Source organism: Macrotis lagotis, chromosome 5, assembly GCF_037893015.1.
Source record: "Macrotis lagotis isolate mMagLag1 chromosome 5, bilby.v1.9.chrom.fasta, whole genome shotgun sequence".
In the NCBI taxonomy this organism is placed as follows: domain Eukaryota; kingdom Metazoa; phylum Chordata; class Mammalia; order Peramelemorphia; family Peramelidae; genus Macrotis; species Macrotis lagotis.
This window is the reverse complement of record NC_133662.1, coordinates 59066776-59078943: the sequence shown is the minus strand read 5'-3', so window position 1 is coordinate 59078943 and position 12168 is coordinate 59066776. Positions and strand designations below refer to the sequence as shown.

The following is a 12168-nucleotide window of genomic DNA, read 5'->3' as shown; positions in this document are numbered from 1 at the left end:
TTAAAAGACTTGTGATGGAAAGTGATTCTCAAATGTAGAGAAAAAAAATGTAGTCTAAATGCAGACCAAAGCTTATTAATTTCACTTTTTAAAACTGGTTTTATTTTTATTTTTCTCATTTTCCCCTAATTTCTGATTCTTCTTTCACAACATGACTATTATGTTAAACATTATTGCATATGTATAAATTAATTGCAATCATGGGAATGAGTAAAGCTTACAAGAAGATGATAAAAACTACCTTTGTATGTAACTGAAAAAATAAGATAAAATAACCAAGAAATTTGGGATGGATATACCAACTATTACATGGGCATCCATGAAATATTTCTTAAAATAAATTCACTCATCCTAATTGAAAATTTTAAAAAAATTAAAAATTAAAATATTAATTCACTCATTCTTGGTAGATTCTCTGTGATAAAATTATGGAAGGACACAGATGAGATTCCCATAGGGTGAGACAATATGAATAGTAAATATTTGGCCCCAGAGGAGAGTGGTCCCTGTTGGGAATGAAGCTATTGAAGTGTAACAGAAAGTAATGATATGATATCCCTATATTTCTGTAAGACATATGATATTTTATTATACAAGATAGAAAATGTACTAGATGATCACACAGGTATGTAAACTTTAATTTGATTCTGATTAGATCAAAAAGTCTTGATTTCTCTAGCTTCTGTCAACCTGGACTTGATCTCTAATATATTATCTAATGAATCTTTTCTTGATAGGGTTCTATTCTACTTGACTTAAAAAGTTAAAAGAAAGGGATGATAACATTTATAATGACAAAAACCTATGAATGACAAATAATGTTGGATGGCAGTATTTGTCTCCAAAAAAATTGTCTTGATGAATTTTGAACAACAGCAAATATAAAGTCAGTAAAATAGAATTTAATGTGAATAAATAAAAAATTCAACAATTTGAAAAATCCATAAAGAAATATAGTATGGAAGAGGTAGCTATGTCAAAAATAATCTATGAATTTACATTTATGATGAATTTACTATCAATCAATTATATAACATGGAAATGTGATATCTGAGACATTAATATTTGGCAGTGTGTCCAAAAACAAGGAAAATGATAATTTTGATTCACTCTACTTTGATTAGAACACATTTAGAGTATTTGGTTCAATTCAACAAGTGTTTTCTAAAGCCTAAACTATGTGCTGTCTTGTATAGGTAGGTGTAGATACAAAGCCAAAAGTGAAATAGTGACTTCCTTCATAGAGCTTCATTCTATCAGAGGGATGTTTATTTTAATGGCTTACATGTAAGGGTCACATTGACAAGTTAGAGTAAGTTCAGAGAAATATGAGTAGAATTTTGAAGCTTCATGAAACGAGGTCACATAAAAATTGATTAAAAATCAGTATTCAACCAGGAGTAGAGAAGTCCTGGACATAACCATAATACTTATCCTCAAATGAGTGAATGTTTCTTACATGGATAAGGTTGATCAATTATTTTTGCCAAAAAAGTAATATCTAAAAAAATAAAAGAACTGTCAAAAAAAAGAGCTGCCTCAGGAAAGAATAATTTCTCACAACTATAGTCAACTTCAAGTGGAGACTGTGTAAATAGCCCTGAGAAATATTGTAGAAGAGATTCATACCTTGGATATGGAATGGACTAAATGCCTCTAGAGTCTCTTCTATCATTGAGATTCTATTATAGTGTTTAAACTAAACATAAGCTATATTAATTAATTTAGTATATTTTTAGAAAGATGGTTTTTTTAATTATGTTGAGCTGCTTTTTTTATTATATTAAAAGAATACCATGCTGTTAAAGTTGGAATGGAACATGACACCCTCCATTGTTATTCAAAGGAGAAAACTGAGACATAGAAAATCTAAATGGCAAATCTAGATCATAAAACTGTTCCCACTCAAATACTACAATATGTCATGTCATGAAATACTTTTTCAAGAGTGGTTATTAAGATAATTGGAGGTAATATGGTTTGAAAAATATTTTTAATCAGTGAAAAAGTATTAAATTAGTATTTCTGAAATAAAGTGATGCTAATTTTAAAACATGTCAGAATATTTTATTCAGGATATATTTATGGAAATACAAGAAATACTAGGCATTGTGCTAAGTGCTTTACAAACATTAATGTTATTTGAGCCTCACAAAAACCTTGTGAAGTCGATGCCATTATTGCCCTATTTAGAGTTGAAGAGACAGACTGATAGAAGTTAAAAGACCTACTAAGGGTCACACAACTACTAAGTATCTGAGGCTGGTTCTGAAATCAGGTCTTGTGGATTCCAGTGCTCTTACAGTCTACAACAGTTGATCCATTAGTCAAAATATGACTTCTTCTCCCATCTCCTTGATCAACCATCTAAGTGAATTTGACCAGTCATCTAATCTCTATACCTCGGATTTCTTATCTGTCAAATATGACCTAATTTTTCCTTTCTAAACTCCACAACTTTATGTGACAGTTTGATATTTCCAAATTTTGAAATTGTCATGAGGCAATAACCCATATTGTCTAGATAGGAGATTTTTTAAGAAATCATTTACAGGCAGCTATATACACAGTGGACAGAGCACCAACCTTGGAGTCAGTAGAACTTTAGTTCGAATCTGGTCTCAGACACTTAATAATTACCTGTCTTTAATTCTATTGTCTTGCAAAAACAAAAAAAATATTTATTTGATTTTTGACAAATGTCCTGTTTAACTACATTTCAAAAGCAATAGTTATAAAATTCATTTACCATGCATATGATTATTTATTTTTGAAAGAGACAAATCAGGAAGAAATGGAAATCATTGTCCAAAACAAACCTCTTGACTCCACATTTCTTCCTTTCCCCCCCTTCTCATTGGTAACACTATTGCAAAGCAGTAGCATTAAAAACAGCAAGATTCCTTTTCTAAAATTATTTTCTGACATATCCCCTTGATTCTATGATCGCTGAGGTTTGTTTCTGATCCCAAAGGATGAGAAAGAGTTCAGCTCTTTTTTTCATTTTGCTTTCTACTACAGTTTATTTGGAGTAAGTCTGAGGGAGAATTATAGTGTCAATTGAAAAAAAAGAAGTTATATGAGTAAAGGAAGGACAGTGACTTGAAGGAGTCATTTAGAGGAATTAGGAAGAACAGGTAGAAGATCAGTAGTTTAAAGCATGAGAATGTTGCTTAATGCCTTTCTCTGAAATTCAATCTTTTCCAAGGGTTGTTAAGATTCTTAGGAAGCTGATAGCACTATCCAACAAAATTGCCAGTTATCCATGGCAGTATCCCTCGTTGAGCAAGTTTAAGCGGTGTGTGTGTGTGTGTGTGTGTGTGTGTGTGTGTGTGTGTGTGTGTGTGTGTGTGTGTGTGTGTGTGACTTTAGATAATCCTTTAGTCTGTTTAATAGGAAAAGTTGCTTTGTTTCCCAAGGGGCATTCAATCAAATACAATTTCCAAATGCCTTTGATTTCTCTGCAGCAGCTTCTAAATAGATAAATACATGACTGAAAATCTGATCTAAATAAAAACATTTCAGTTCTGGTTCATATTATAAAAAGAAATTGATGAAGGGTCTGGTCATGTGAATCTTATTTCTTATGGTCCTCTGTTTCTAATGTGCTATTTTGAATAATGAATTGGCCTTCAAATATCTCTATAACTATGACTGCATTTTCTATGATATATCATTGAAATGAATTTGAAAACAATGATTAAACAAACGTACTTTAAATAAAACAATGAGCGATTATGAATAATTAATTTTTAAGATTCTCTTTAAAGTCCTATTAGAATACAAATTTTACTTGCTAGAGGTAAACTATTTTAATTTAAAAGTTGTGTGACTTCTTTAAAGTTCAAAATAGTATTTCTATAGGCATATATCAATGATAAATTTGAGGGTAAAAGCAATATTTTGTCATTTATTAACAAACAACATTATATATGCATATATATGCATTTATATCAAAAGGTTACTTTTCAAAATCTCTGTATATACCTTATAATTTGGTTATTCAATATTTTAATATGGGGAAATTAATAAACTTTTCACAATCACTGCTTATTTTCACAAATTTACCTAAAGCATTCTTAAAGTAGATACGTGTTTCTTTTTCAAATGTTTTTCAATTTTGGATACCAGTTACTGATGTCTGGCCTTTCTTTGCAGAAAAGTACTTGTTTTTTGTTGAAATACAAGGAAGCAATAACCATAAAAAGGTTAGTAGCAAGTGTTACATAAAAATAATAAATTATAAACCCATAATTGCTGTAAAACACTGGCAACCAGATATGTATCCCTCCGCCCACTCTGAATACTACATTTCTAAGTGGGAAAATTATGGTTTTATTACTGCTATTTTACCTTGGAATATTGCTCGCGATCAAGTTCTTGGCTAGAACCAGACCCTGTTGTCTGCTTATAGCGATGTACTTTCATTTTCATCTGTCTTGTTCGCTCCTCCACTACTAAGCTTGCTGTAAAAACACACAATGAAAGTCCATTAAAAGATGTGAACCACCTTTTAAAGAACTGAATGGATTAAGACTTCAATGTTAATGATCTTCCAATTAAATGAAATATAGAAATATTTCACATGACAATAAGCTGGACAATATGCAGAGTTACAACACTATTGGATGTCAGTCTAGAAATGAGTGAAATCTGAATCACACAGGACTGGACACACATGTTAGTAACTTGAGATAACTACCCTAAGTTTAATCTGAAGGGATATACTCTAAATGCTTATAAAAATGATTATGTGAAAACAAATTACTTTCAGATTTGTTATTCTACTCATCAGTTGCCTATAGAGAAAAGAGTAAATCTGGATAAAACACATCATACAAATATGCACATGCATACATGCATGAACACATACATTAATCATTTATTTCTCTAAACTGCATCAAGTAAAGAACAAATTCACTATTCTGAGACAGTCTTTATTAAATCATTAATTTCTCCCAGTAGCTAATTGTGATTCTTGGTCATTTTCTAGTAGTATGCGTTCATTGCACATGTGTGTATACACATGTACCAACTTAGGCTATTGCTGAGAACTGGATCATTAATGAAAAAGGCCAATTTTTCCTATAGACTTGATTGCTCTGTCCAAATGGGTGCCTGAAAAATTTAATTTAAAAAATGTAATTTAAAAGATTTACTTTGTTTTAAAAAATCATATGTATTGAAATATATTCTTTTAAAACCATTTCCCCCTACCAAAATAGCAATCATCATTGAAATTTGGGGGGAATGTTGCCCCCTTGAAGCTCATATCTTCTATTAAGACAGTCATAATCATCAATAAATATGCAAATTCTAAGAACTTACCCTCTTCCTATTTTTTAAAACAAATGCAGATGCAGACTTGAGAAATCATAGTTATATATTCATTCCACTCTGGTAAAGACTCATACCTCATATCTTTGTGATTCACTTTATGCCAATTTTGGTGACTATGCAACTTCTAGTAGAAACTGTCTCTAAGATCTCTTTTGAATCCTTTATAGCACCTAGCATATAGTAGACACTTGAAAAATATTTGATTTTGTTATCTCACTATACAGGAAACCTTTTAAAATATATCCAGATACTTCAGAATACCAAAGAAGCATTTATCATATTTGATTCATCTGACTGCTGAATAAATCTCAGAGCAGCCAACAACCTGGACAAAATGTTTGACTTTAGAGGTAGGAAGATCTAGGTTCAAAACCCACCTTTAACATTTATGAGCTGTGTGACCATGGGCAAACCATTTGACCTCTCTGAGTCTCAGTTTCCTCTTGCATAAAAGAGAGATAATAATGACTGTAACAACTTCTGCAGGAGGTGGTTGTGAATCTTGAATGAGATAATGTTTATAAAGTGTGTTTTAACCCTCTAAAAATTATATAAATTCCAACTATTATGACCTCAAATACTGTACCAAATTTAGCTTATAATCTATGTAGTTGAAAAATGACCAAATTTCACAGAATTATAGAAATATGAGAATTGGAAGAGACCTCACAAGTCATATTATATTATCCAATCATTAAAGGAATTTCTACTAAAACATACCCAATATGTGACTATCCAGTCACTCCTTGATTTATGTGTCTGTGTGTCTTTCTGTGTGTGTGTATGTGTTTGTCTTAGTTACTTGAATGAATAAAAAAGCATTCATTAAACATATACTATGTGTCAAATACTTGTGGAGTATTAAAAATGGAAATATGAAAGAAAGATAGACTCTGCACTCAAAGGGCTTATGATCTAGTAGGAAGAGTTTGTCTTCTAATATTTAACCATCCTATAAATGTTTCCTTATTTGTAAAATAACTATTCTATACTAGATAACCTGAGATCCTTTTATGTTCTAAATCTCTCATTGTCTGAGAAAGATAAATTCCAGACCTGTGATTCTCCTATTATACAACACTCTCAGCTAAGGAAATTGCTATTAATGCAAGCCAGCTAGTCTGCAATTTATTGTCTTATAGAGCTTCCCAGAACATTGAGAAGTCAAGTGATTTGCTCAGGGTCACACAGTTAAGAATATGTCACAGTTGGGATTTGAACTCAGATCTGCCTGGCTTTGAGACTGTCTCTCTGTACATTATGCTACGCTGCGTCTTCTGATCATACCTGCAAAGGCCATGCCTATCACATACACAGACTCCTCTTTGTCATGTGGATAGAGGATTTAATATCAGCACTATCATTGTTAAAATGATAGATTCTGGAGAATATCACCACCATTATCATTATGTTCTTTTATCCCTTATCATCATTTCATGGATCTCCAGGCCATGGTCAAATAACAATAGTACAAGAATCTCTGTTATGTACACTACCCTTTTGTGGAAGTGGAGTTTGAAACTCAAACTTAATGCACAGAATAAGAATTTAGATGTATTAGCTTTTTTAATAAAAAATAATTAATACACAATTTTAATACAATAATTTAGTAGGCATTAAATGGGAATATTAATCATGCTGGGACACTGACTCAATGGAGAAATTTTAGTAAAGTTTTAAGCCTAGTGTCACTTTTTGGTAAATAGACAAATTTTCTCTTTCCATTTCATTAAATCCCTGCTAAGTGGTTAAAAATGATCCAGATTTGTTCAAGTCAAAGGATAATAAGATATAGTTATGGGTGAATAAATTAAATAATATGATATAATATTTTAATATAATTAACATAATATAAACTCTTAGAACAAATTGACTTTCCTGAAATTTTATGAGCATTGACAATGAAGGATTTGAAGTGTGACTATATATATTCTGAGTATCCTAGTGATGGGTGAGGGAAGAGAAGGTGACTTTCATAGCATGGATGCAGAAAAAAAAAAAGAAAATGTATGTTGTCCATAAAGTCTTTTTCCTAAATGGTAGACCATGCTTTGAGCACTCAATCAGAATCTATCTGCCCTAGAAAGAGCAGTCAGAAATATGAACTTAAAAAGACACCTCAATTTTGATTAGAATAGCTTTAAATAATATTTTGAAAAACTATTTTTCTAAATCTGATACTATTTTACTGTAGAACATTTAAGACTGGTTAATTCATAAATCCTAGTTTCATGGGTGGAAATTTATTTGTACATTATTTTATGTGCTTAACTCCTTCCATAACCAAACACTTTTGTTACTCTGTGCAATCAAAACTCAAACTCGATGAACCTTCAATTAGTTTGGGTGAAATAATTCAGTTGCACACTCTGAAATTAGCTTTAATTGTAAAGTTTTTGGAAGATTGTGTCTAATTCTTATCACCTACTTCACAGGTTATTATGAGGAACAAATAAGGTAATATGCAAAGTGTTTCATAAACCTTGTTATTGTTATTACTGTTTTATGATTATTATTATTATTATTTCATATAATGTCCAACAAAACAATGACTTTCAAGCAGAAGGATTGAACTGACAATAATCCAACTACTTGCCATATAAAAAAATAATTTAAAAGAATTCCATTATCATCATTAAACAAATATGAATTAAATATTTTAAATTTATCCTACTACCAGAGAAATGAAGAGGAATATTGAATTATTTACAAAGACAATGTATTCCAGAATCAGAATAAAGATTCAGAAAACAAGACAAGTAACTATACTGATATACCATTATAAATATTTTTGCTATATCTGTTCTTAGAAAAAAAACTAGGTTTGGGGAAATATCTATTTTGTATTTAGGAGCAATATAAATGGCATCAATCTAATCTTAATTTTTATAGCATCAGAGTGCTAAGCCTATTAGATATTTAACCTGCTATACTATGGTTGTAGTATATGGTTGGCATCTTTGGGAAGGTCTTATATCAAAAAAAAAAAATATATATATATATATATATATATATATATATATATATGTAACTACTTTGAAGAACCACATAAATGATTTTTTCCACATGACAAATTTTAATTTATTTTGAACAATGGAAGAGCTTGTATTTCTTGCTATGATTGATTTTCCTCATTTTCAAAACATTTTACCTTTTTCTCAAAACATTCTAACAAACTCACTCTTTTAGCTGTTGACCCACAGTGATTTTCTCTTGTTTCCCTCTGTTAATCTCTTAATTCTGTACAGTTTCATTAAACTTTTCTAAAATTCTTTGTGGATATAAAAAAAAATAAGAAACTTCTTTACAATATTTGTTGAGATCTTGAAAAGTTCCCTCCTGTGTGGTCATTAAAAACTGTTCTTAGATTATGTCAAAATTCGCCATTCTCGAGTCAAATTGGCACTGTTGTCTGGGGAATGAAACACTATAGAAGCAATTTTGTTTGGATGTACAATATCAAAATGGCAGCCAATATAATTAACTAAATTATTTTCCTATTTTTATACTAATTAATATTTTTAATAATTTTGTCATCATACTTCAGTAGATTAAAAATATTACAATTTATTTCTTATTAGATTGTAATGCTTTTCCTTCAAAAGAATGTTGGTGTGAATCATGAACTCACTACATAAAAAGATATATTTCATTTTATTCATTTCAGTTATATAAATATATTGAATTATTCTCAAATATAGTAATAATAATTTATTATAAGTTCATGATACTATATATCAAATAGGATGATAAAAAGGATTAAAATATTAAATCTAAATTTGTCAAAAGAAAAAATTATATATATATATATATATATATATATAAACACATTTTGAAAAAAGACCTTATTTTTCAAGGAAAAGTGATATATTATGTTGAATAATCATTTGACATTGAATTATTGAAATAAAAAGAATTAGAGCTTCAATAATAGAAATATAAATAAAATTATCTCAATATATAAAGTATCTCTAGATACTCTAGAAGACTAATATTTGTTTAATTTATAGGTACATGTATTTTATATATGTATATGCATACAAATATTCTTATTCAAGTTTATGTCTCCAATGAAGACAAAACAAAAAAAATTAAATAAACTTCCTCAAATTCTAATATTAAGCTTGCATTTCACAAATATTTTTATCATCCTTAACACAAATTATTCCAGGACTTCAGTACTTCAAATAGAAAGTGACCTTAAGACTTTCTTCTAACAATAATGATAGAATCCATTAATAACTGCCCAACTTATATTAATTTATCCATATCTTCTTGTACTTTTACCACAGGAAATCTAATCAATATACTGAGGGCCTTTCTTCCATTCTCTTCACATTATGCATGGATCCCAATGGAGCACTTGAGTTAGATTTTGGTTGTCCTTTACTCTTGTTGCATGATGGGTTACTCATTTACTGGTCAAAATTTTTCCTTCTCCTCAATACTTTCCCATTGATAATATATTGATGTCTACTCACTTTCAATAGGCATCTCCATATGAATCTCCCCAAAACTAATAGTTTACAAGTAAATTTTCAAAAATTACAGTGAACTGAAAATCACAACAGCTTCATTATTAAATTGTCCTGTACTAGATATAGAACTGTTAAAATATATTTTACTTATTAAAAAAGAGAAATATATTTATATTTGAATTACTTGTATTTTTAAAAATACATCTTGGTACACAAAGAGTGTTGTTATACTAAAATAAGTCCATTTTTTTGTTCCTAATGATGTAAAATTAAATGTAAGAATATTCATTTTAGACTACACATTATTCATAAAATCCAAATTCCAAAGAAATATTTATAATTTTATAATTGTCAAAGGGATCAGGTTGGAATCAAGAAAAACAGTTCAAATTCTGTCTATGACATACTATTTAGGTGACTTTAGGCAAAGCACTTAACTCTGTTTCCCCAGGTAACTCTTAATTCTTTGAAACTATGAAATAGATAAGAATTCCGATTAGGCATCATGACAGGAGGTCTTACTCTTTGAAACTATGAATTAGAGAACAATTCCTAATAGATATCATTACAGGAGGTCCTATATCACACCAAAGAAAATACAGGTTTGAGACTCTCTCTCTCTCTCTCTCTCTCTCTCTCTCTCTCTCTCTCTCCCTTTCTCATTCACTTCTGCTTCTGTGTCTACTTTTCTCCCCTTTCTTCCCTCCTCTCATCTATCTATGTAATACAATTTTGTCTACCACTGATTCAGTGGTAATATGGTTTCACTATTTTTTCCCAATGAAAAATTTCCTTTTTCAAAGGACCAAGAGATTCACTAAGCTGAATTAAAAATAAATTTATTTATGCTTACTTGGATTTATGGATCTCCTTCTCTATAAATGGTCTCACATTAGTTCAAATTCATATTTGGTTAAACAGTTAATTAAATGTATCACTGTAGAGGTTTCTATACTGAATGAGTTCAATGTTGAAAATTAAAAAATAATCTATACCATTTACTTGGAAAAAACTCATAAAATAACATTGATTAATGTAAATTAATGTAATTTAACTATTTCCTCTCAAAATCCTTTTTTAATGACTAATCATAGTGGTGAAAGTCTATGAAATCAAAGCATAAACTCTGGAAGATCTCCAAAGAGATTAGTATTTTAAGTTGGCAGCATACCAAGTGTCTTTAGGTGGTACTAAGGACTAGTTTAACTGAAGTAAGATGTCAATATTTCCAGAAGCTTTTCCCAAAAAGACAAATTATTTTTGATTCTGCCAACTCATGAAATAAATATTGTTTGTTGCTTTTTTTTTAGGTTTTTTTTCGTAAGGCAATGGGGTTAAGTGACTTGCACAGCTAGGAAATTATTATGTGTCTGAGGCCGAATTTGAACTCAGGTACTCCTGACTCCAGGGCCGGTGCTCTATCCACTGCGCCACCTAGCCTTCCTGTTGTTTTGTTTTTTGTCCTTCATTCCTGAAAACATCAGAGGGTGATGTCATCACAAGCATGTGAATTGGATTTGAGTAAGGGAGGTGCTGTGCTAAGTCACCAGCCTCACTTTCTTCTCTGGAATCATCTAGGTCCAGTGACTAGATATGGATTAGGATAACTGGAGATAGCCCTGTATGTGAGGCAATCAGCATTAAGTGACTTGCCCAGGGTCACATACCTAATGAGTGTCAAGTGTCTGAGGTCAAATTTAAACTCAGGTCTTCCTGATTCCAGGACCAGTTCTCTATCTACCGCACCACCATAATAACCTTCAGCTAGTCATATTATCCATTTCAGGAAGTCTCCTTTAAAAAAAAAAAACTTTTTCTATCTAATCAGAATGTTGATGTTTCCCCATGAAAATAGATACTTTCATATTCACTCTTCATTTGCAAATATTTAAGGCAAACATTGTAACTGTTTCAAGTTTAAAAATCTTTTATTTTTATCTTAATATCATTAAAGGAAAAAAAATTCTCTAATTTATGCCATAGCATCATTCAGCTTGAAGAGGAACCAAAGGTCATCCATTCTACTCTTATCATTTTATAAATGAGGAAACTGAAGTCCAGGCTGATTAGGGCAACTGTTGGAAGCCACATGATTATTAATGGCATCTTTATTGACATAAATATATTTTTTCTGATCTTTAGATGGACAATAATTTTAATATTTTCATTCATCTCTGCATCTTCAATCTAATAGAAATTTGATTAATGAAATCTGGAAGGAAAAATAATATTGTTTATATTTAATAATCTTTCTCCATTAAAAGTATAGAGAAAAGGTAATAAATGTAAAGACTTAGGAATTGCATGAAAATATTTTTTAAAAGCTTTAACCTTTTAAAAAGAATATAAA

The 12168-nt window shown here is 30.2% G+C and overlaps 1 protein-coding gene across 2 annotated transcripts in view; it reads right to left on the bottom strand.

Annotated features, from left to right (window-relative positions):
- The window catches only part of RIMS1 (regulating synaptic membrane exocytosis 1), a 658456-nt gene that overhangs the window by 143597 nt on the left and 502691 nt on the right, over positions 1 to 12168 (bottom strand). For both annotated transcript variants that reach the window (XM_074237321.1, XM_074237319.1), the window contains one exon: positions 4354 to 4466. In XM_074237321.1, the coding sequence (XP_074093422.1) occupies positions 4354 to 4466 (113 nt within the window). The remainder of the gene's footprint in view (positions 1 to 4353; positions 4467 to 12168) is intronic.